The sequence below is a fragment of the Cupressus sempervirens genome, chromosome 10 (genome assembly GCF_028749045.1).
Source record: "Cupressus sempervirens isolate cs-2001-9-10 chromosome 10, ASM2874904v1, whole genome shotgun sequence".
Classification (NCBI taxonomy): Eukaryota; Viridiplantae; Streptophyta; class Pinopsida; order Cupressales; family Cupressaceae; genus Cupressus; species Cupressus sempervirens.
The window spans coordinates 651047422-651074046 of record NC_143127.1 but is presented as its reverse complement, the minus strand read 5'-3'; the positions used below and the strand labels follow the sequence as shown (position 1 = coordinate 651074046).

The window sequence follows — 26625 nt, the reverse complement described above, 5'->3', positions numbered from 1 at the left end:
CTTGTTGTCGTAGATAGTCTTACATGTTTCCATATCTTGCTTTTAAATCAAAATAGATTGCATTTCAAGAGTTAGTCCTCATTTTCACTTGCCTAGGTTGTTTAAAGTGCTGAACAATTTGGTCTTTGCCTCTTTTGCTCTCTGGCTAAGAGCATACTCGCAAAACCCAAAAAACAAAATTCATTGCAAATCTTGCATTCAAAAGGGAGTTGTACCTTTCAATTCAGGGGTCTTTGATAGATTATTACCTTGAACCATTCTATTGTTAACTTCTTTGTTCTCCACAAGCTATTGAGAAATTTAAGAGTCAAGGTATAAAGCAAAAAGATAAGGGAGACAAACTACAATTTTTATGAGAAACGTCTAGATTTAATGAGTGTTAAGTATTCCAATCATTCTCATGAGATATGGATTCAAAATTAGACTCTTTGTGGAAAATATCTCCTACTCACGAATTGATGAGCTTAAGGAGCTTCCTAATGAATGGTTAATAAGGTACGATGCTTGATGAAGATTTTTAAATGGGGTTGTAAGAAATGTGAGATTGATTACAAAGGAAACTTTGTAGTTAAGTGCACTTGAGTTGGAGTAGTGCTGAGATGGGTGACCTTTTGGGAAGTTTCAATGCTTCTGCTCTTTAAGCATTACCTAGATGCAATTAGTGCTAAGTATTCCAATAGTTCTCATGAGAGATGGGTTCTTATGAATCACTATTCATAAAACATAGGTCAACGAGTCTAACTCAAAAAACACTGAGTTGAATCCTAATATCAATATGACACTTCAAAGTTTGATGTGGAAAATATATCCTTCTAATCGGTTGATGAGATTAAGAAGATTTATAATGAATGGTTCATAAGACACAACACTTGTTGAAGGTTTTGCAAATAGGGTTGTAGGAAAAGTGGGCATAAGCATGGAGGAAACATTGTAGTTAAGTGCACTTGAACTAGAGTAGCTCTTGTACAAGTGACCTCTCAGAAAGGCTTGTTGCTTCACCTTTGTGAGCATCAACTAGATGCAATGAGTGTTAAGTGTTCCATTCATTCTTGTGAGAGATGGGTTTTTTTGTGAACTGCTACCCATGAAACATAGGTCAATGCTCTAGCAATATCAAAATTTGACTTGCTATAAAATATTGGTCCTACTTACCAATTATATATATATTAAATAATTTGATCAACTCCTCTTTTTGTATTAGGAAAATTTTGACAAAAAATAAATTGGTTTAGTTTTTCTTGGTGGGGATTCATTTTCCAATCATTTTCTTATCATATATATGTTTTTTTTAAGAACGATCAAAATGTGACCTTATATCATGTCACTATTACATAGAATGAAATAACTTTCTTAATAATAGTGGAAGGTGCAAGAGGTTAGGAAACGTGCACAAAAGTTTGTTAAAGTTTCCCCAACTTCTTCTTTTTAATGCCTTTATTAGGGCACATTTAGCCTCAAGAATATAAATTGGGAATTAGATTTCAGAATGAGAATAGGAATTGAGATTTGGAATGAGAATTGAGAATTGCATTCGAGACTCATTTGGTTTGAAAAAATTAAAATTGAATTGCAATCAAAATTGAAACTCTCAACCCTCTACCCGATGTCAAAGTTTCAGTGCGCGAGTTCAAATTGGCTTGGCTTCAATTATTTGTTGTTAGAATTGGCCATCAAAATTTTGAGAGAAAATAAGTGTGCTTTTTCTATCGATGAAGCCTCTACAAATACAAGAGATGGCATTGGTTGTTGTCGACTTTTACTAGGCAAGAAAAATTGAGAAAACAATTGTGCAGAAGACACTAGAAATTAATCAAGTTTAGGTAAACAAGGATCAAAACTTTGGACAAACTCAATAAACAAACCTATGAGTTACGCATTGAAAGACATTGGTTTGAATTTTTAAAAGTTGGCAACTGATTAAGCAGCAAATTGTATTCGTCCTAATGCATTTTGACTGAAATGACAATTTCATGATTCTGCTGCAACTCTGCAAGCCGAAATCATATAACATGTTTCACTCGATATTACAGAGCCACAAAGGCTTCAAACACCTCAAACAATTTCATGCTCTCCTTTCATTAGCAGCCTAGGCTAGAATTCTATCAATATTGCCAAATTGGTTTCCTCTTCAAATTCTTTATACAATCCCCGTCTACTCTTTGGCCATTTAAAAAAAGCCTGCGTTCTCGATTTGAGTTGAACCAACATCTCTATGTTGCCCCCATTCATTGGAAAAATGAAAATTTGACAAAAAAAAAAAAAAAAAAATGAAAATTCGACAAAAAAAAAAAAAAAAAAAATTGAAGTTTGAGACATCTGGAAAAACTTCAATTAGTAAACCCGAAAATTTTATCAAATAAGAAAAAATTGAAATGGAAATTGTGAATGGCTATTCCAATAACGAGTATTTTTGAGGATGTATACATGCTCATTTTGGGACTAAAATAGGAATACAAATTTCAATTCTCAATTTTGATTTAGTGCATCAAACTAAAAGTTCAAAACAAGTTCCAATTCCATCTAATTTGGTGCACCAATAAAAAACAAATTCCAATTCTCAATTTTTATTCTACTTAAAATCCTACAAACAAACCAACCCTTTACAAACCCTTTATAATGTCTATCACTTTGATCTGAATTATCATTGCAAACCCTTTTTAATGTCTATCACTTTGATCTTACTTATCATTATTGTATTGCTGAATCTTCTCTTTGCTGATATGTGTGGTTTCTATTTCTGAGTTGGATTATATTTGTGCTGACTTTCGTTCTATTCTTGAAATCAAATTGGCTTTCACTTCCATTTTCCGCGCTTTATTTGCTTGAAATATCTTCCCTCTGATCTCCTGACCTTTGCTTTATTTTGCTTCAATCAATTGAATAACCGTGATAACATAAATTTTGAAAATCACCTGTTGTACAAGTTTTTGAAGGTTTAAGTTTTCCTTTTGAAGGGGATTGCTTGTTGAATTCCTAAAAGTAAGTTCAATAGATATTGCAGTTTTGAAGTTCTTCTGCCTTCCGAGAATTCATCACATGACTCTGCTCAAGCCATTCTCTAATGCATCGCCTGCCAAAAGAATGTCTACAAGTAGACATGCTTGAAAAATGTCAACGGTTTGACAAAATACCTGTTCCAAACAGTTCACACGCCTTGTCAAATCGTCGACATTTTGCCAAAACGAATATGTCAAAAAGGGAAATGCAATTGGCTCCATCCTACTTGTCTTTACCAAACAAGGGCTGCGTGCAGCTCAAGTCCCTGCCTCAGGTGGGTTTAGCGAAAGGTGTGTCTGATATAAAGACTTTCTCAGCGGGGCATGTTTTGCTCCTACAGCTTGGATCTTTGGTATGCCTTAAGGCTTATGCAAATAATGGAATGGCTAGTTTTTCAGCACTCCCTATTTCTTCTTCTACACTCTTGGAGACAATGACTTTGTAAATATCATGCAGTACTATAAACATTTCATTCATACTTTAAATCTAAGCCAATTGCACATGATCCAGTAGCCATTTCCGAGTCCATCTAGACAAGGCCAAGTAGAAGTAGAGTGACAAACCTATTGGAGTACAAGTACAAATGCTTTTCCTATTTCAAGGTGCAAAATATGTGATAGTAATTTATGAAGAATTTTCAGTAGGGCACTGGACTGCAGTCTACCGCAAAATTTTCTTAGGCTTAGGCCAAATGGAACAGGATCAACTCTTCCAGCTAGCCACTGGATGATAGGTAGGGAGGCTGGAACTACGGCAATGTAGATTAAGAGTGACAGAATTACGACACTTTTCCTCAGCACTCGTTGCTACTATGGCAATGGGAAAATGTTGATTGGCTCTTACTTCTAATAGTAGGGTAGAAGGATTGGTCGAGGGATGGAATTTGCTCCTACACCAGTAAAAAGGATTGTAGTTAGATTTCATAAACCAATGCCGATGAAAGCCAAACACATTAAATGCTAATGAAAGCGAAAAAAATTAAATGCTAATGTAAGAGAAACAAATTATGCAAATTCAGCTATACTAAGTTGTATCATGTTGATTTAGATAAAGTTTGCTTTCTAAAATGATAATTGATATTCAAAAATATTGAATCAAACTGCAGTTTACAAAGTGGATAGCTAGCTGAAATTGGAGATGGAATAGAAGTACAAAAAATGTTTATAACACTAGATTGACAGCCATAGAAAAGTATCATATCAAAGAATTTAGAAAATTATTGCAATTTGTTGTAGAGAATGATATTGATCCCTACAAACCAATGAGTTGTTTAGATTATTTTACGCACATTCCCTAATTATGGTGGACAACTTCTAAACATTCTTTATCCACAGCTCAAGTAGAATGCAATTCTATAATTGCATTCATTTATTACTTACAAACAGGCAATGTAATATGTTTTATAGAGTTAATAATATTATATTTGTTTTTCAATCTTTTGTAACACCAGTTGTGATTCTCTGTTTATGGTTTTGGCATATATAGATTTTTGTTTATCAATTCAAACTGTAAAACTTGACGAGTTGAGTTTTGAGTTAGCCTAAAAATCCCTTGCATAGAGTTTAAAAACCAGCCAATGTTTTTTTTCATATATATGTAACGAACTCATGCTAATCTTCTGGAATGACATGCATAATATTTTAGTCTAAGTTCATTCTCGAGAACCCATGATAGGGTTAAGAAATGGTTTTTAATAATGGACATATTTGTTAAAAAATATTATTTGTCCATTTTATTTAAATAAATTATTTTACAGACTAGACAACTGAGTAAGCTTGTGATTCGGGTAGTACCATAATTTTGAACAGGTTTAACCCATTAGCATTCTAATGGCATATCAAAATTTTCACTATTTTAAGTAATCAATTAGAAGGGTGATAGAAGTGTATTAAGAAAAACTGCGTACCTATTTTTTTTCCAATGAACATGTGATCCATCATTTCCTCCTTGATTTTTATTAAGCAAGAAACATAGATGCTATTTTGGACAACCTCCAACTTTTGTAGACTCTACAAAGTCCACGATTAAATCATGTTTTACCCTTTTTTGTTTTTATCATTACAATAATCTTAAAAGTCAGAATATGGGCTGTGAAAACCTAATGTACGCAATTGGAAGCACACAAAAAAAACAAAGTTTTAAATTTATAGAAACAAGACATATTTTGAACAATCATTCTCAAACACAATTGTTTAATAATGATGGAATAGTCATTCTCAAAGATGAAACTATCTGGCACGGAATATAGAGGCTCGGTCATAACCATTTCCTAGTGAAAAATACGCTGAGAAGGGGTTTTGAGCAGACCGTGCAATCGGCCTTGGATGCATAGGATCCGCAAATATCATAAATCTAGCGGTTATGGATATGGAGGGTAAATTAGTATGGGTGCACTTACAAGCTGTGTGTCTCTATCCATGAAAAGGTCTTATGGTTCATGACGAATGGGTATTGCACTAAAACATTGGGACTCTACTTCAGATGGATTTGGAAGTGAAGGGATGCTGCCTCTGCTACAAGTCATTGAACGAGCTATCTTCCTCTGCATTCAGGATGCTACAAAAGGGCTTCGATGCCTCCGCTCTAGCAAGCTCTTTTTTTGTGTTTTCTGCCTAGGTTGCATTATACCAAGATGGATATCAAGATTCTGCAATTGCCCTCTTTGAAAAACGTTTAAGACTCAATCATTCAGTACCCAACCCAAATAGCAATGGACTGCATCATTGAACTTTATATGCAGGATTTAAGCTAAAACTAACAAATTTCAAGCATTAAAAACCTATGTTATGATTTAACCCATTTCAGTAGTGATTTAGTTTATTCTTCCATCTAATCTAATCTGTATACCAGCAAACTTAATGCATTTTAGAATCAGTTGAAGAATTTTTCAGTATACATTTTTAATGTATGTTACCTGCCCAGATACAAGCTAAGGAATGAACTTTCCACTACACAATTATAAAAAGGATAAAGGAGGGCTCCCATGCATGCAGAGGAACAACTGCAACGAAGCACAAACAGAGGCGAGGAGTGCAACTCCACCTATGCTTTACAATTCACGTCTATACCAACAGGTGGCCTTATTACCAGATTATTCCCTATAATTCTATGGGAAGAAGGAAAACTTGGAGTTTGAAGGAAAAGCCCTAACAGGGTCTAGACTATTACAAGCATGGAAATAGACTGCAAAATAAAGAAAAGAAAATAAAATGGAGTACAGTTAAAAGAGAGACATAGAAGGTTGTATCTGATTATCTACAGCATAAAGACAAGGAATTTGGTGCAGTGCTAAAGTCAAGTCATTGGTAGTAATAAAGGAACCCATCAATAACACTTCGACCTGTTTTAAGAAACAAGCAGAAGCCACAGAAGTAAGTTGACCCAGGTGGATGCAATAATGTTAGCGAGGCATGCAAGAGGGCACGTACTGTATGCGTGAAAAGAACAGGTGGAATGCAAACCATTTAAATCTTGAATTTTATGCGGACAAAAAACAAAAGACTACTAAGAAATTTGGCCCAGACCAATGGAAATACTTGAAAATATAGAGGAAAAATAATAGTAAATAGAAATGGAAACAGAAACCGAATTTTATGGGATTGTTTTTAGGTTTTCCCAACTTCCAAAGCACAAATTAATGAAAGAGTGTTGTGAAAACATTAGTCCCCGCCTATAGGCGGCAGGGACTAATAAATGAACTTTCATTAAAACATACAGGATAGAGAGGTTTTGCCATATGCTGTAGATAGAAATGCCCTGGTAGACGAGGCTGCCGAATGTCTCAAAAAGATTTTAAAGTCTCTTGGACGTCACTGCAATGATAGTAACAAATGTCAAAAATGAATTTGTCGAAAAATCTTTGCACGAAGATGGAGAGGTTTGGAACAGGGCAGGGAAATCCAAAGCATAGTGGAAAGCATTTTTTTGTTAAACGTTGAATCCACATTGGTTGAATTATGGTGCGAATGAGGGAACACATTTTTATTATTTATTCATCGTGTAATCAAACCTTATATCTATAGTTGAAGTTTTAGAATTCAATTTATAAATCAAACAGTGAATATTCCAACTTTTAAAAATCATAGCGAAATGAATTATTTAATTTGAGCTATTATGGAATAATGACTATGCTAATAGGTTAATTATTGTTTCTTACATCTGGGATTGATGAATATAGATATTCAGAATTTTTCAGTTAATGCTATAAATTCCAATTCATGTAGACTGTCATGAAAGTCTTTTAGAAAATTACATATAAATGCAATCAACATTTTCCAAAAAAATGTAGAAGTTCAACAACAAACCCTTTGAACCATCTTTCACTTCTTATAATTCAAACTCATCAACATTCAGTTAGTTTGATCAAATATGTAGAAACTCTTCACACTAAGAAAAAATTAAGCTTAAAAAAATAAGTAAGCTTTGACAATTTAATATTTTTTTAACATAAGAATCAAGCCTTAGTGTGTGATGGTCAAACCATTCAAAACATCTAGTTGGATTCTTCTAAACTCAAGTGAAATTCTTATGCACTTTATTGATTATCTGTCAGAAGCATGATATGATATTGTATTTTCTTTATTATAGTACAGCATTTGAATTGGTTCATTTGAATTTAAATTCAAGTAGCAAAGCCTTTTATTTGTGGCGCATAGGCCTGACTTTGACTAAGCAAATATAGTACTCTGAGCTGAAATTATTTGTACAATCTTGTATGGTTGACTAACATCAAACACTTTCATCAACTTCAAATTGCTGAACATAATATGAGAAGCAACATTTCTCAAAGCCAATTTGCTATGAATCTCACGATTCAGAAGTTTGTGGGTAATGTTGTAAACTTTTGAATAACAATTCCCTTTCTCTGCCATGGTCATATACATAAATTGATACTAATTCAATAATCAATGCTCTTTCTAATCCAACCTTCGATACACAATCCTTGTTGTCTACAGAGTTGTATATAATCAATGTTCTATTTGTGGAGAATGTTAGAAATTTGTTTCAAATAGAAATTTATTACCAATGTTGTTTCAATTCTTACTATTACATCACTTTGAAAACAAAATGGAATGGAAGAACTCATTTGCCAACCTATGTTTCAAAGTTAAAATTTGGAAATTGAACTTCAATGATAATGATTTTCTTGTGGATTTTTTTAATTTGTTAAGAAGACTCTTAAAAGTTTTGTTTAGTAAAGTAGCTATTACAAATGTTAAAGGACGTTGATTATGATTGGTTTGGGTTTAGAAAATGTTTTAGTCTATATCTCTGAAAAGTAAAGATGTTTTTTATTATATTTATTTATTTAACTTTTATCTTCTCCTCTCAATTCTTATATATATATATATATATATATATATATATATATATATATATATATATATATATATATATATATATATAAATTTTATTTTCCATCTCTCTTCTTATTAGTTTTGTTTGAGGAGGATAGACACGTATATCTTTATTTGAGTGGTCAATTAACCAATCAAATAAAGTAGTAAAGTCCTCTACCATGAAAATCTTATAATTATTTATTAATATTATTTATAATAATTTGAAAATATGATTTTTGAATTCTCATTAGTTAGAAAAAGCAAAAAAAATCATTATTTCTTTAAAAAATACAATTTCTGACAATCAAGAAGTAGCATTTCTCAAAGCCAATTTGCTACAAATCTCATGATTAAGAAGTTTGTGGGTAATGTTGTAAACTTCTGAATAACTCTTCCCTTTCTCTACCATGGTCATATAAAAAAATTGATAGTAATTTGATAATCAATGCTCTTTCTAATCCAACCTTTGATACACAAACCTTGCTATCTACAGAGTTGTATATAATCAATGTTTTGTCTCTAGAGAATGTTAGAAATTTGTTTCAAATAGAAATTTATTACAAATGTTGTTTCAATTCTTACTATTACATCACTTTGAAAACAAAATGGAATGGGAGAACCCATTTACCGACCTATGTTTCAAAGTTAAAATTTAGAAATTGAACTTCAATGATAATAATTTTCTTGTGGATTTTTTTAATTAGTTAAGAAGACTCTTAAAAGTTCTGTTTACTATTAGTTCTGATTGAAACAAGCAAGTTTTTGAACCAGAGGTTGGCTCCTACCCAAGTTTTTGAATCTGCCTGTGTTGCTTTGGGTCCTGCCATTCCCGCCTATAATGTTTCTACCTGCATTGGTGTGCGGGTGGTTGGTGGTGAGGTGGTGGCCTCTACTGCAACCAAGCTCGGTGTGGGGGTGGTTGGTGGTGGGGCGGCGGCCTTTGCTACAATCATGCTCCCTGCAATGACCATTAGGGTTTTTGGCCCCCTTCTTGTTGCTGATGGCTCTGGTGCGGCTGTTCCTACTATTGCCTCTCTTACCCATGTTGTTGGTCACTCTGTTATCTCCTATGTAGATGTGGCAACTTTTGAAGCTGGTATTGCTCCAACTTTGAGGATGGGGCCCCATCTGGCAGTGGTTAACCGGGAGGCTGTGCCTATTCCTGTTAATAAGCCACTCTTGCTTCACCTTGATTCTAACATTGCTGATGAGGTTAACACATCTGCTCATGATTTCTCTACTACTATTGCTATCTGTTGATTTAGGGGTTTTTGGCCCTCTCTTGCAAAGCTGTATGCTTGGATATCCAAAGTTTCAGAACCAATCATTTCAGATTTAGTTCAGATCTACCCTGTTGCTAGGGGTTTTTTATTGTGAAATTTTCTAATGTTGAGGATAGGGATGTTGTCCTATGTCATGGATTCTCTTGGGAGGAACAGTTCCCCCTGATGGCCAAACCTTGGTATTCGACTTTTGACCCGACTAAGGAATCCTTCGATAAGATTCCTCATTGGGTTTGATTGTTGAATCTTCCCCTTCATCTATGGCAGGACTCAGTCTTGGAGGCTATGGGGGAAGGCCTTGGGAATTTCTTAATGGTTGATTCGGTTTCATCAAATGTCTTCAAGACAATGTATGCTTGTATCCTTATGGAGATGGATATCTCTAAAGGGCTCCCTACTATGGTTAAGTTGCCTTCTCCAGGTGGTTCTTGAATCCAACTTCTCGATTATGAAGGTATCCCCTTCAGATTTAGGAAGTGTCATAATACTGGTCATCTTGCTGCTTGGTGCTCTTCTGCTAAGGTCAGATCAAAGAAATCATCGTCTTGGTGGTTGAAGGCTTCAGATGATCATTATATAGTTCAAAAAGCTACATTAGTTGAGGAGGGAATGAATAGTCCTTTGCATAATGATCTCACTTTGGATGAGGATTTTGTTGATATCTCGGATGCTGTACTTGGTGTCCCCTCTACACTTTTGTCTCAAAGTGTAGTTGATGTTTCATCTCCTACTGACTCTATAGTTCCTGACTCTTTGCCTACTTTGAGTCAGAATTTTGTTACTGTCCCTTCTATTCTTGTCCAGAACACTACTTCTGGATCCTTGGCTGGGGGGTTTCTAGGGGTTTGCAAGGATGGCAGAATGTGGCAGGGAAGGTGGAGGATGGTTGGACTACAGTTAAAAGGAAAAAATGAAAGTCCTCCAATCTTGCGTTTCATATGGCCTTACAATCTCAAAAGAAAGGACCGAAATGTAAATCTTGATGGTCTATTTGTGCCTTGGGTTGTTTTCCCTCTTGTTGGGATCATTAGTGTGTCCCTCTAGTTTGTTGGGTGGTTTTTCATAGTTGTCTATGATTTTCATTACTATATTTTTTTTGTCCCATTGTACAAGGTTTCGGGTCCATTCAAAGCTTGTTTTTACTTATTCAAAACAATAAAAACATTCGAAATACTTCCAAAATACAATACTTTTATGGAACTTTCTAGCGGACTTTTTTGCCTTCTATCTAGAAAGCTCAACCAAAAAGCTCTAGTAGATTGGACTCCAAATCCCTACTAATCTCTTGCAATATAGAGCAATGCTCTTTTGCAATGCTTAGGGGGTAATGATATCATGGCAATTTTCTACTAGGTTGCTCATTTTATTGTCAAAGATATTGATTTTTTATTTTACTTCACTTTTCTTCCACTAGTCTTGCACCGCCATTTTTTCAACCATTTTGTCTATTTCAATCATTAGGAAGAAAAGGGGTAAAAATTTATTAAGACATAAAGGATTACAACAAGGAGCTTTTTCCTGAGCAACAAATTTGTCAAATTCTTGTAACAGATCAAGGGGGAGCTGCCCCCTGTCCATAATATTCCATCCCATAGCATGAACAGAAGCTCATTCAGCCAAACAGTCAGTAGCTTTGTTCCATTCATGGGGAATGTAAGTAAACCTAATGAACTCGAGAGAGGTACAAAAGAGAAGAGTCTATTTTAGTCATAAGTCTCTTAAAGTTTTAGAATTTTTTTCTTGTTTGAATACATTATATAGAAGATTTGGGGTTTCTCAAAGTATTTTACTTCTTGGATTGGTGGTGTCTTGTAAGAATATTAACCTTGGAGGCTTGGTGTTTGATTTTATATTTTTCTCTCTAAGAAAGCTCTTGGCGCTAGGAAATGCAAAATCAAAATGACCTTTTTTCTATTTTATTTGATTTACGAGAAAAATATTAAACCCTAAAGAATCCTCTATTTTTCACTTTTTTTTTTTCCCTCTAAAATCAAGGTTTGCAATATATTGTGATTGAAACCTTAGTCATGCCACCAATAGATTGTAGCCAAGTTCCCATCCATGGTGGTTATAAAATTCCTTGAGGTAATTCGAGAGTCAGTATTTTATAGAGTTTTAAGATTCAGGTAATATTTTTCTTTTTGCATGGTTTAAAATTTTTGTTGTTTCTTGCTTTCCTAATTTTCTGTAAATCCCTAGTAAATTTTGTAATCAAGCACTTTGTGTGCCTCTTAAGACATCAAATCTTAAATTTTTAATCCATCATTTGGTAAAATTTTAAAGCTAATAGATTTGCTCCCTTTGAATGAAGAAGTTTTAATAAAATTTGTGTCTTATTTATTGTTTTGCATAGATTCTCTACATATTTTTAAATAATATTTAGTAAAATTTTCTTAACTTCTAGTAAATCTCGTCATTTCTAACTTTGTGTTTTGACACATAAAAATGTAAGTCTCCAAATTTTTGGGTTCCATAGCTTCTAGAGTTATTTACGACTCATTGCTTTCTTAAAAATTAATAATTTTTTCTTTTGAGTTTTCTCCCATATAAAGTGCAATTGGAATAATAGAAACAAGAACTGTACAATACTACAGAATGAACTAAAAGAACCTCATAAGTTAGAGGGTGATCAACTCCCACCTTTACAAAGTCTAAAGAGGACTCTTCAAGGTAGTGTGGTTGTTCATGTTAGGTGTGTGAACTCTAATCAACTTTATAATTGTTACTATGGTAAGAGAATATTCTAATAGACATGATCAGTCCTTCAGTTGTAACAATAAAAATCTTGGTTTTTCATATTCGATAAACTACAAACTATTGATATATTGATGGACATGGTGATTGTATTACATTGTGAGAAATTAGTTAAAATCTGGTAGTTGATTGAGTGGAAAATTGTATCTATCTTGATGCATTTTCATTGGAGTGACAATTTCAGGATTCTCCTGCCACTCTGCAAGCCATAATCATATAGCATGTTTCACTCTTTATTGCAGAATAGCAAAGGCTTCAAACACCTCAAACAATTTCATGGTCTCCTATTCATTAGCAGCCTAGCCCAAAATTCTATCATCATAGCCAAACTAGTTTCCTCTTCAAATACTTTGCGCAATGCCTATCTGCTCTTTGTCCATAAAAAAATAAGTGTGTATTCTTGAATTGAGATAGACTAACATCTTTGCATTGCCTCTGTCCATTGGAAAAAGAAAATTTTGAAAACAAAATAAAGTTTGAGACATCTGGAGAATCTTCAATTAATGGACCTAAAAAATTATCAAAAGTAAAAATCAAAATGGGAATAGGAATAGCTATTCCAATAACAAGTATTTTTGAGAATGGACACATGCTCATGGGCTAAAATAAGAATACAAATTATAATTCTCAATTTTGATTTGGCGTACCACTTAAAAATTAAAAGCAAGTTCCAATTCCCAATTCTAATTTGGTACACCAAACAAAAAATTGAAAACAAATTCCATTTCTCAATTCTTAATAGTTAAATTCCCATAGGTCCATTTGGTTTGTGGAAGATGATGGGAATTGACTTTTTCATAATTTAGATTTGAAAATATTTGCATTTGTTTCAAAATTGGCAAAATGGAATTAGAATACCAAACTTCTATTTTTTTCTCAAAACTAGGTTATCGGACTTCCCACTAGCAACTAGGAATTGAAAATCAAAACCTGGTTATGTTTTTATAGAGTGTAAAAGAATTAGATTGTACTTTTTTTGAAGTTTTCTTTCAACTCCAAGCTTACGCATAAAAATGTATCTTTCCACTCATCTTCTGAGTGAAACAAATCATACAAGTAAAATCCCAATAATGGGAATGAAGGTTTGTAAAACCTTGATTTGATTCATTCATTTTCTTGAAAAAAATCATGATTTTCAACATTCATATTCTTCTCCCAACTCTGATAGCAATTGTTGAATTTCGAGCTCAAAACAAAGTGCAGAAGAAAATAGAATAAAAATAAAATTAGAATTAAAAAAACACAAACATAAACATAACGAACAAAAAAGTATAGTGGTTCACTTGTAAACAGGCTACGTCCACTCTCAACTTGGGATTCTCTTTTTATTGATTTTTCACAATGTAATAAAATCACCATGTCTGTCAATATATAAATAGTTTGCAGTTTGTGGAATATGGAAGACTAAGAGTTTTACTATCACATCTGAAGGACTAATAATGTTAGTCAAAACATTATCCTACCACAGTAATATTCACAAAGTCGATTGGACTTCATATACCTAACAATTGAGGATAGTAACATGAGTTTGTTAGAATTTGTGAAAACAAATATATAAACCAGAATCTATTGAAAGGGTTAGATCAAACAACAGGAAATGAAATTGACATAATAATTATATGAGAGCAATTTATGATGTAAATGCTCAAAGGCATAATAGCATCAATATTTTCTAATGTGTTAAATGATACATTTGATATACATTTGAGATATAAAATACAAAGAGCTAGCTTATTTATATAGGCATGAGCTGGGAGGAAACTTGGACAAGATTGAGACAAGTGTCTCAACTTGGAGGAAGTAGAGTTTTGATAGAATCAACCACCTACCATCCACCTACAATCTAGAAGAGTGGTGTCCAAATTGGAAATAACCACATGTGACATTTTAGGAGTAGTTGCAGTAAAAGGGATGACTCAACAATATCCTCCTAATAATAATGTCCAAAATATATAATTCCTCCTAATTTTTGAGTTCACCTAAGTAAACATAATAAAAGAGTGAAATGGAAAAGAACCATTTACTCTAACAGATTTTTATAAGTATGCTAAACATAATCATGTACTATAAGATGGCTTTTTGTTCTATATGCAGATAAATGCTCTAAAATGAGGTTTGTCCATCCAGGTACCTTATTTCTCTCTATTCTTGCAATTGATGGTTGGTTTTTTCCTAGATATATAAAGATTAGTTTGTCTATTCTTTACTAATCCTCATGTCAGTGGTTAGCAGTTTTTTTTTTTAGTGGTTGTCTTGCTTTCCTTGTTTCCTAAGTTCTTCTTCTAGTTTCTTTAGTTTCCATTTAGGTTTCCCCTTTATTGGTAGTTTCTGCACCTTTTCTTAGTTCTGTAGGCTCTCATTTTCTCTCTCTTCTCAACCTTTTAGCTACTCAGCTTAGGATTCTCCTCTTTCATCTTCCTTTTTCCTTTCTTCTTTTTCCAACCTAGTATTTTTTATTTTGGGCATCTTTCTGTTCTTGTCACTATTGTGTGTTTATTATATGTTTGTTTCAGCCTATCAGATGCCTTTTACAAATTTAGGGTTTCTCTCCTCTCCTTTTGGTTTTTGTCCTATTTATTGTTTTCTCTTCTTGTGTTTCTATGATGTGTTTTTGGATTTCCCTACTTTGGGATCTTGGTTTGTCTTTCTGGTTCTCTTTGGCTTCTTTGATCCTTTTTCGGAGTCCAATATTTCATGGGACATAGTATGTTTGAGAAAAGCTATCCCAAACATAACTACATGGCCTAAAAATTTCTTCTTTGTCCTCGTTGCTTTTTTGGTATCCATTTGACAGGTATGAGTATATTTCTATGCTTTTTCTTTCCTCTCTATTTTTTTTTCTATTCCTTCAGTTTTGTCCTAGTTTGTTAAATTTTCCCTTCAAAAGTGTCGGTGTACCTAATATCATTTGTATTTAATACATCTTTAGCTTCCTAAGAAATCTTTATACTTAAGATTTGGTAGTTTATTCTTTCTATCTGTTGACGCTAAATGTCCCTTGTATAAACAATTAGGTTTGATTTATTTTAACTATCTATTTTAAATTGTAGTCTAGAGCAAATATATTGTATTTTCAGATGTAGGCTTTGACTCTTCATTTTTTGTAATAGCAATCATTTAGGTCGGTTCATTTTTCTATCCCTTCCCTTTCCTTCAATTCTTGTCTTAGGCTATATATATGTTTTTTGAATCTAGATACTTCAATGCATGTAAGCATTTACGAAAAATTATGAATACCATAATCAAGCTACATGGGCCACTTAATCAAATTATTGTAGTCATTTACAAAAAATTATGGATACCATAATCAACCCATTTTCTAGTTACAAGGTTGGTTAATCATATTTTGCGTGAAGAGTTTATCTTTAATATAGATAGATATAGGGTTCCTACTGATATAACCTCTATGTTCATAGCTATGGTTCATTCAGTAGAAGTTGAGAAGTTTGGTATAGATCTACTTTGGAGAAGACTCTTTAACAGGATGTATTTAGGAGATCTGGAAAAGGTTTCGATCAACATACATGAAGATCATTTGATTCTTAGGCCATGTAATTGTGATATCAATATTATGGATAGAAATAATGTGCCACTCTTTCCCATAGTTTTCACAAAAGACTAAAGGAGGTTCAATAAATTAATTTATCTATTGTTAGAAGAAACATGGACTTTCTAATGCATTTTCTACATGTTAGATTTCCTCATGGATACGATTGGATAGATAAGTTCATGCAGGAAGACCATATAGGCTTGTTGGAAGATATTGAGAATATCAACCATGAATATATCAAGCCTAATCATCCTTTTGATGAATTATTTGAATTAGAATCCCTTTCTCACTAATCTTTCTCTATCTTCTCCTTGGCAATTGTAAAAGAGTTTGAATAAAAAAAATTATTGTATATGTCCATGTAAAATCTAATGACTTAAGAAATCTAAATTGAGAGTCAAAAGATGAATCAAATAAGCTATAACTTTATATACATACATACATACATACATACATACATACATACATACATACATACATACATATATATATATAGAGAGAGAGAGAGAGCAATGATGGGGATGGAATTTTGTTTGCATTCTGTTATTATTGCAGTAGAAGACTTAGAGAATATTTTAGGTGTGAGAATGTATGATCTCACTTATCCAAACATCTTATTGAGCTAGTGGGTGTATAAGTTTGGGTATAAATATGAGTACAAGCTAAGAATGTATGTCAATTTTGGTTGTCTCATAATTGAAGTTCAATGTCTCATGATTTTTTGAATATTTATTTAGAATATAATCACAAAAAAGTGTGTTTAGTGCTCTTTTTTATATCCTACATTTTACCATGAACATGAAGGGTGTTGGAAATGGTTGTATAATTTAGCTTTACAAATGTCATTTGTAGTTTCTTGAAATTTTCTAAATCCTTTTTAAAAGTATTCATTTTGTGCATATCGAGTAATCATGACACTCCATGATACCACATTTCTTTGATGCATTTTGCTAAAGAATTTGTATGCCTAAGTGTCTATGGTCCCAAATTTTACATGCATGTCTCCCATTGCAGATACAAGTCCAACATCTAATAAAATTTCTTTATCCTTTATGCTTTGATGGATGTTGGCACCCTCTTCCAAAACTCCCATTTTTTGGCACATACAGAGAAGATCCTGGCTAAGGCTGTGGAATTTGGCTTTACATCTGCTAATTGCATGTGTATAATAGTTTATAAAGCCTTTTCAACAAATGCATTTTGTGTGTATCCTACAATCATTATAGTCCATTAGACCACATTTCTTTGAAACATTATATTAAACAATTAATGTGCCTTGCCTATCCATCTAGATTTTGCATACATGTCTAGATCAAAGAATTTTAAAGCATAATGTTTGAAAGAAAATCCCTATCATTTTGTTTTTCTAGATGTCCATATCATGTTCCAAAGATCCAGTTCTAACACAAGTTGATGTAGAGGCAACAAGGATACACCAAGCGCTTACCTATTACAAGGCCACATTTACATTTGTTTTGTAACAATATCCACTTCAAGGAGATTCAAGAGAAAACTACCTTTGTATTTAGGACTCTCAAAGGCACTAAAACACCATAACATTGACTTATTAACTTAGTTTTTACTGTATCACCCAAATAGAAGTAGTATTCATGAACCAACCTAATTACCAACTTGAAAAAAACTTACATATCTTGAGATTGCCTAGACCGTCCACTATGCTCTTTATGACCGATCATAATGTTGCATAAACCAACCTCACCAACAAACCAAAATGCATCTCAACATCCATATTATCAAACTCACTATTAAACTTCCTATTGTTGTTTAATCTTTGTAGGACTGTCAACTAGTAATGGTATTAATTTGTTCTTAGGGTGAAAGACTTCGACCTTTCATCGGTATGCTTTGAAACCACAAGAATAATCCTTTATATGTAAAACAAGAGGTCTATGATTTGAATGTAAATTTTTTCTAGCAAAGGATACAATTCTAATCTTAATATAGTATCATTTTTTTAAGGTTTTTTGATCTATTTTATTCTTAAGATATTTCTTGGATTACCCTCTTAAGCTTTGTAAAGCTTAAAGTGTAGAAGAGGTCCACATTCATCATGTCCATTGGCCTTTTCAACTTTGAATTTGAAAATGTGTCTTCATGTTTGATAAAGTTGATCAACTTGTTTATGTCATGATAGGAGCATTAGGATTGGGAGTTACTACAAAAATTAATATTGATGGTCAAAATTATACTTTGTTGAGAAAATCATTTTGTAAAAGTAAACACCTATAATACAATGATATTTGTTTGAAGGTCAAAATAGAAGATCTTTAACATCATAGACATACTTGAATTCTCTACAAAAGCTTTGATCTGTAAATAAAAACTCAATTTAGACATTTTTATATACAAATGATAAATGAAATGTTATAAATAGATGAAATCAACATAGCATTTATGAAAAATAAAAACTTAAATTAAAAATTGTAAAAATGAGTTTGCAACACTAATTTAGAATATAACCATATAAAAATGAATCCCAATACAATTTAGATTTAGATTTATTATAAATGAGTTATTTATGAGCCTTATAAGATATGACTTATTTATAAGCCTATAAGGTTGGAGATGAAATTTATGATAGAGACACATGAACCATGGATTTTATATGGTAAAAGTATTGAAAAGATGAGTGTTAGAATTGACTTCAAGACATTAAAAGACTTATAAGAAAGAACGGACAATTTATAACAACCTTTGCAATTTGCACAAGTTTATTTTACTGAGTCAAAGTGTATATTTCGATGAAAACTCGGAAGCGTCCTTTAACCCACTATTTCTCCCCTTCCCCTTTATATCATCCAAAATTTTGTAAGAATTCGAGACAATGTATATATAGCAAACAGGGTCAGAAGAAGAGCATCTTCCTCACTCCCAAACCCCATTTCAATCTGCCAAAAACTAGAAACAAAGGAAACTATTTTATCCAACAGTTGCTTATTTGTCTATAATAAGATTGTAGAAGAGCATAAGACATTAAAAAAAACACAGTTGGCTTTGAGTTAAAGTACAATTCATTTATTCAATTGAACGCATTGCACTGCATCTTCCCTGGCGTAACAACAAATCTCCCCAAACAAATTGATCAACATTCTGCCAAAACCTTTGGCTTAACACAAAACTTCATAAGGCCACCATCACAATGAGTTCCATTGCCTATTCCACATGCAAAACAATAATTTTGGTGCCCTCTCAATGTAAAAGCGTATCCTACTCCACTTCCTTGAGTGGGACCTGCCAGCATTCTACCAGGGCTAATAACACACGCCCTGTAATTTTTTATGCTTTTCAGGAGCACCACACTGTGAGGGAATGGGCTTAATGGTGGACTAGAATACTTGAACACTGCCCACCAAAACATTCCATATCAATTATATGAATGAAATATGAAAAACATATGATCAGTTATCAGATATAAATGGATTCAACAAAACTTCTATGAAATCAGCCAAGAATGTTTTTGAGTTCAATTGTATTTATTATTACATTTCAATCCAAATTAATGTTGTTATCTAATCTATAAGTGTGAACTGAAGAAAACTCAAAACAATCAGAAAAGAGTGGTTTGGAATTCAATTCTGTTTATTTTCCAATCTAAATATAGTTGAACCTAAAATAGTTCTTATTTAATCTACATGAACTGCTGAAAACTCAAATCAAACAGATAATGGTTTTGGATTCAACTGTATTTATTTTGAGATCTAAATGCACTTTAATCCAAAAATGTTCTTATCTGAGCAAAATAAAGTGCATAAAACTCATATCAATTAGATAAAAATGCTTTTGATGAATTCTACTATGTTTGTTTTTCTATCTAAATAGAGTTGAATCTAAAACACTTCTTTATCCAATCTACACAACTGCAAAAAATTCATATCACTCAGCTAAGAATGTTTTTGGATTCAACTCTATTTGCTTTCTCGTGAAAATGCAATTGAATCTAAAACATTCTTAGCTAATCTACATAACTGCAGAAATCACATAGACAAGAATGATATTAATTCAACTATATTTGTTTTTCTATCTAAATAGACAAGAATGATATTAATTCAACTATATTTGTTTTTCTATCTAAATATAATTGAATCTAAAAATATTTTTATTTAATCTTTCTAAATTATGGAAAACCCATACTAACTATTATCTATCTATTATATAGAGTTCTTACCCAATGTATCCTTGACACAAATCTTGCCAGCCTTTGATGCCCAATCAGTGTAATTGTAGCCATAGTGCCATCCTTCTTTTCCTCCAACGATGATGGCTTTTGCATCAGCAAACTCAAAGTTCATAGTCCCCCACAAAAGGATTACCGTGATTAAAGAGGAAAAACTCCATCGCCGATAAATCTTCAAAGCCTCCATTACACTTTCGAGTGATGGAAAAATCAATGGGTAATACATGTTTATATACACTTTCCACAGTTTATAAAAATTGGAGACTCTTATCAGCCAGCTTAGATCACAGAAACCAAGATGGACGTCTACGTTTCGTTAACGGCAAAAAAGATTTAATGGTGACTCATTTTCTTCAATGATAATATTCTTTAGTAAAAAGCAATGTATTATTGGACTCTGAAGTCTAACTTCCTGATTTTTTTATTAATTTTTAATTTTTAATGTCACTGAAATTTCCGAGGATATGAGCAGCTCACATGGTCGACACTATTTATGTATTTCTTTTGCATGTAAGTTCACGTAAAGAGGTTGATAAACGGGTTTGATAAAGTGAGTATTTTTTGAAGGCCATAAGGGAATATTTTATAGATGCATTGTTCGTGGATATTTTTGTGTACGTGAATTTGCCTTCAATCTTGGGTTTTAAGAGCTCTCGAAACGACGTAGATCTTTCGATCTTCTAGAGTTCCATTTATGTTGACTATCCAAAATATACTTATTTAAACATTGATTTGTCCAATGAGCCCTAATTGCTATTCTAGTTGAAGCGTCTAAGAGTGTCATGGTAACCTGCAATTTAAAATGTTGAACTTAAAGAGGGGCAAAAATGTATTAGACTAAGAAGAGATACAGAAGGGAGAGTTCAGTAATTCACTATTAAACACTTACTTCAGTATAAAACATGTATTCGATAGTATCCTTTGTAACTCTTAAAGTTAGTGATAGTTAATGTATCTTATCAAAATAACAAAATAAACATCCAACCCATAAACTTGAAACACATAACACGTTGATTTTGGTATCGTTGAAAACCCTTAGTCAGAGGTAAAAATTACGGTGGGGATGATACCCACAACTCCTCATTGCAACTTAACAAGGTGCTCGATTAAGAGCTTATAATAATGTCATCTTTTGAATGACTACGGTCTATTAAAAGTGTCTAATACCCTGCTAAGAGTATCAAAAGTTCTATTAAATACTACTTTGTTAAGAGATTTGATACAGTACAAGGTAGGAGAATCCTGAAAGGAGATGTCCTAGCCCTCAACAAATAACCACACAATAGAAGAAAAATAACAACTCACAGATTCAGATCAATCACAAAACATATTTGCATAATAGAATCATTAGATTCACATCCAACATGCTCAATTGTAAGGCCTTTCGAGTTATGGCCAAATACATAAGCAATTACAATAATAGTTCTAGAAGACCTCACAAGATCCAACCTCTAGCTAGCTCAAACCCACAATCTGGTAGAAACCCTGAGAGGAATCTAAACTTGTGCTCGCAAGACACTAAGCAACTTTCTTGTTTCCCAAGCCCACACTTAGCTACTAGCTCTGCTAAACTTCACTCCTCTCATCTACTCCATACTGAACTCCACCCTCAATGAATCCCCTAACAACTCAAGACAAGACCCTCTACTTATACTAAACTAAGCCACATGTCAGCCTAGAAAGTTACATTAAATACACACACAAGCCAAAAGTCGACTTGGCAAAAGACATTAAATACATGAAATAACTAAATACTTAGGACATGCCCCAAGTTTACAATGCATAACTAACTCAAATGACAATATAAAAGTATGTTCCATTAGGCATAGACCTACATTGTATCCAACGATCTAAATCCAAGAGTGCACATGCCAACTCCCTTGGATCAAAGTTCACAAATACAATCTCCAAAATATGCTAGGAAATTAGGAACATGCAACTAGAAGCCACTGAAATGGTTCTAACTCTAATCATTATGTGCACTTAATATGAGGTTTCTCAATGTTTCTCGATCACATCACCAATTGCATGAACCATAAGCCCACCAACACAAGCTTGATGCTCCTACATACAAGATTGTTGACTACCTCATGATGCTCCTATATCAGACACCCCAAGTGCAAAGAAAATATGTTCTCAATAACTAGAAGAACATCTTTCAAGGTTCAGTATATAAACCTCGAATTGGTTTTCCACATCCTTCCTCGGTGCATCATACTGATAACTTCCCCTTTGAGAATCCTTCAACTCAACTCGACTACCAAAACTCAAGTTCCTTCTCCATTTTTTGCATTATGCAAAGGAATTGGGGAATGCTTTCTACCACCATTCTCAACAATAAACACATTCTTTACACAATCATGCACTGTCGTACAATCATGTTGCCAAGGTCTAACAAGTAATATATGATAACTACTCATGTCCACAATATCACACAATACTTGATCAGCATAGTACCTAATCCAAAAATTAGCAAGACACTACTCCATTACTTCCAAAGCATATTTATTTTGCAACCAACTGATCCTATAAGGACAAGGATGTCTCATTCTCTGCAAACCAATTTTTTGAACCATCTCCTCAACAACTAGGTTATCATTACTACCACCATCCACAATTACATTCCATAATTTATGTCTAGACCTACAATGAGTCTTGAACAGATTCCTCCTTTGACAAGGTCCCAACACATTCTTACCAAGAAACACTCACCGAGCTAGCAAGTTCTCCTCCTTGTGCTTAGGCTCATTTATTGAGTCCACATTATAATTCACCAAAGTAACTCTTTTATCACCAACCTTCCAAGGACATTCAAAAGATCTATGGCATTCTTCTCCACTCTTCAAACAAGTACCCTTAAATAGACCTCTATTGTTGCTCTGTTCAACAGGTTTTGGTTCATCCTCAACAATTGACTTATCCTTCATATATTGTTTCTTCTTTTCCTTCCCTCAAAAATTACCTTGATGTCTTATCTTCTGCCCTTAAAGCATATTGATAAGCATCCTCAATTGAATCAATCTTCAATATACCAATCTCATCTTGAATATTGAATCTCAAACCATTGATATATGTAGCCACCTTTTCTTTAGACAACTCTCTATACTCTTACCGAATTTTCAACTTGTAGAACTCCTCGATATAATCTTTCACAATCATATCCTTCTAATTCAAATTATACAATATCTTAAACAACTCAAGTTTATAATCAATGGGAATGAAGTTAGCCTTCAATTTAGTTAACATCAATCTCCATCTAGTGATCTTCATTTCACATTCTTCTTCTCTATCTCTTTGCAATTCTTTATACCATAAAGTAGCATGTCCTTTCAACTTAGTTTTCTCTAACCTCACTCTAAGTGGATCCCCAACATCCTGTAACTTAAAATAGTCTTCCAACTCACCAATCTAATAATCAGGTCTTCAAGATTCAAAGCACCTAAGAAATTAGAAACATCCATCTTATGTTTTAGTTTCAACTGAGCTCTAGATCTATCCAACCAACCAGCTCTGTCTTCCATTGTTCTCTCCATATGATCAGCTCTATCTTCGCCACTAGATCTAGCAGCCTCAAAGTCTTTAGTAGCTTCCTCATAACCATCTTCAGTACCTATATTCCTAGGTACACCATTTATAGCCCTCGTGATCTCAGCGACCATATCATTCTTCATCAACTCCATCTCAAATATGAAATCCACTTTAACCTTCTTTGAAATCTTAGTCTTCACAGCATCACAGAGATCTACAATTTCCCTAGGGTCCAATCTTCTCAAAGGAATCTTCTAAGATCTTTGTAAACCCAAAGAAACAAATCCACAACATCAACCATCTCTAATAAACATTTGATGCAATACAACATAAGAGAATCCCCAAAGGAGATGTCCTAGCCCCCAACAAATAACCATACAGTGGAGGAATAACAATTACTCAGATATTCAAATCAATTGCAACACATATTCGCATAATGGACTTAGTAGATTGACATTCAACATGCCTAGATGTGAGGCCTTTTGGGTTATGGCCAAATACATAAGCAATTGCAATAATAGTTATGCAAGACCTAGCAACATGCAACCTCTAGCTAGCCCAAACCCACAATCTAGTAGAAACCCCAAGAAGAATCTATACTTGTGCTCGTAAGCCATCAAGTAGTCTTCTTATTTCCCAATCCCACACCTAGATACTATCTCTGCTAAACTTTTCTCCTCACAATTACTCCATGTTGAACTCCATCCTCAATGAATCCCCTAAAGTCTCAAGAAAAGACAAGACAAGAATCTCTACTTATTTTAAACCAAGTCATAGGTTAGCCTAACAAGTTACATTAAATAAATACTCACATTAAATACACACTCAATCCACAAGTCAGCTTGCCAAAAGACATTAAAAACATCAAATAACTAAATACTTGGGATAGGCCACAATTTTACAATGCATAACTAACTCAAATGGCAACATGAAATTTTTCACCCTTAGACATAGACCCACATGCCATCCAATGATCTAAATCCAAAAGTGCACATGCCAACTCCCTCGGATCAAAGTTCGTGAATATGATCTACAAAGTCTTTGAGGAAATTAGGAACATGCAACTAGCAACCACCAAAATGGCTCTAACTCCAACATGATAACTCTAATCATTATGTGCACTTAGGACAAGGTTCCCCAATGTACACCGATCATAGCCCCACCTGCGTGAAACATAAGTCCACCAACACGAGCCCAAGCCTCCTGCATACATGATTGTTGACTATCCCAAGATGTTCCTACATTAAAATCTAATCCCACTCTTACAGTGTTCACCCAATTAAGGGATTTACAAATAAGTTCAAAATAAGAACTATTAATTCTCGCTAAAGACCACATTGTAAATAATTTTTACAAACTTTTTGATGAACTTGTCAAGTAAAACCAACAAGAAATTGACTTGTGTTTTCCTTTCCTCTGCTTGATAGTTTTTTTCTTCTAACACTAACTATCCTCCCTTCTAATGGTTTGTTATTTTGTCTCTACACTGGTAGCTTCTTTTTATGTCTCTACATTAATAGCTTTTTGTCCAATACTAATCCCTGATAGCTATTCCTTGATTCTCTTTGTCTTCCTATCTTTTCTATGTTTACTTACTCTTTTTCACTTTCTGGCCTAATAAGAGTTTCTAGATTCTTCCATGAGTTTCATTTGACCTTTCTTTCTTGTGACATTGATAGACCCTAACTTCTTTGATAAGATTAGCCTCATTAGGGTCCTTGATAACATATTATCCTCCGATGGTGGTCTTCTACTTAACCATATCAACCCAATAAAAAAAATTCCTCTAGTCTTTATAATGTGGTTTTCACTAGCAATGACAACATCACAAAAAGCATACTATTAGGGTTCTTAGAATTTTGTCAACATAATAATCTCCTCCTTTGACATTAGTGGAAAAACTCTATGCATTCTCAAATTTTCCAAATCATCTCAATGCCAACAATTCTCCAACATAATTTCTCCCCATTTCTACATAATTTCATTATATTTGTTGTCCTTTTGCATGTCATTTTCTCTATCTTCACATCTTTACATTGTCTTTGTTAAGATAATGGGTGTTGCACACATTGCATAATATTGTTATATTATTTTATTTTATTTTATTTTATTTTATTATGTAATGTTGCACTTAGATGGGCGTGCAACATGTGAAGATTTCGATGGGATATACTTGATGAATTGTATTGTAACATTATGATAATATTTCAAGTAATTATTTAATATCGGGGAAAAGAATTGAAATTCCAATATTAAATGTGTGGTCAAGGGGTTAGGTAGCACATGATTTTAGCACATGGTTTATGTAATACCACTTGGTGGTTTTGTAAAACTTGCTACTATATAAGCAGCCACAAGGGTAGTTGTAGAGACGAGGAGAAGATAGAAGGAAAAAAGGCAAGAGTTGAGCAGAATAAGGCTTGACATGTTAGCCAAGGGAGAATTTGTGAAGGTTGGAAGCATGGCATGGGATGTGTGGACTCATGCTTGTTTACATGGATTACTTGGTTATGGCTATGGTATTGAAGGCTTTCATGGTTGTATTGCACTGGTGTTTTTGTTGAATAATACATGGTGATGGATGCTTTTGGAGGCTGATTTTTTTCCCTCAATGAGGGTTTCCCAAGGTATATCTTGTGTCACATTTTTGTGGGTATGTTGTTTATTCTTTTGCATGTGGATTTAAATTACATATTTATCTATTATGGGTTATGTGGAAATGGTTACATTCTTTATTGCAAGTTTTCTTACAAGTGGCATCAAAGCTATGGTTTTGTTATTGTAACCCTAGATTGAATTCATGGGAATGCATGAGAGGATAAAAGAGAGGACAAGATATATGAGTTGTTTATTATAGATCTGAGAGTTTTGGGTTTACTGTTATAATGAGATATTGGTAGATTTTGGACATGTGAAATTGTTGGACAAAATGATTTTTTTTTATTTTTCATTTAAATGAGGGTTTTAGGGGGTAACTTG

General features: G+C 33.4%; 1 protein-coding gene across 1 annotated transcript; it reads right to left on the bottom strand.

The window, feature by feature from the left end:
• Window positions 1-19026: 19026 nt before the first annotated feature.
• On the bottom strand, window positions 19027-20305 carry LOC149535499 (uncharacterized). The gene is made up of 2 exons (XM_089806151.1): window positions 20110-20305; window positions 19027-19286 (listed from the first exon to the last, which is right to left on the bottom strand). The coding sequence occupies exons 1-2, from the start codon at window positions 20303-20305 to the stop codon at window positions 19027-19029; spliced, it is 456 nt and encodes a 151-aa protein (XP_089662277.1).
• Between the last annotated feature and the right edge of the window lie 6320 nt (window positions 20306-26625).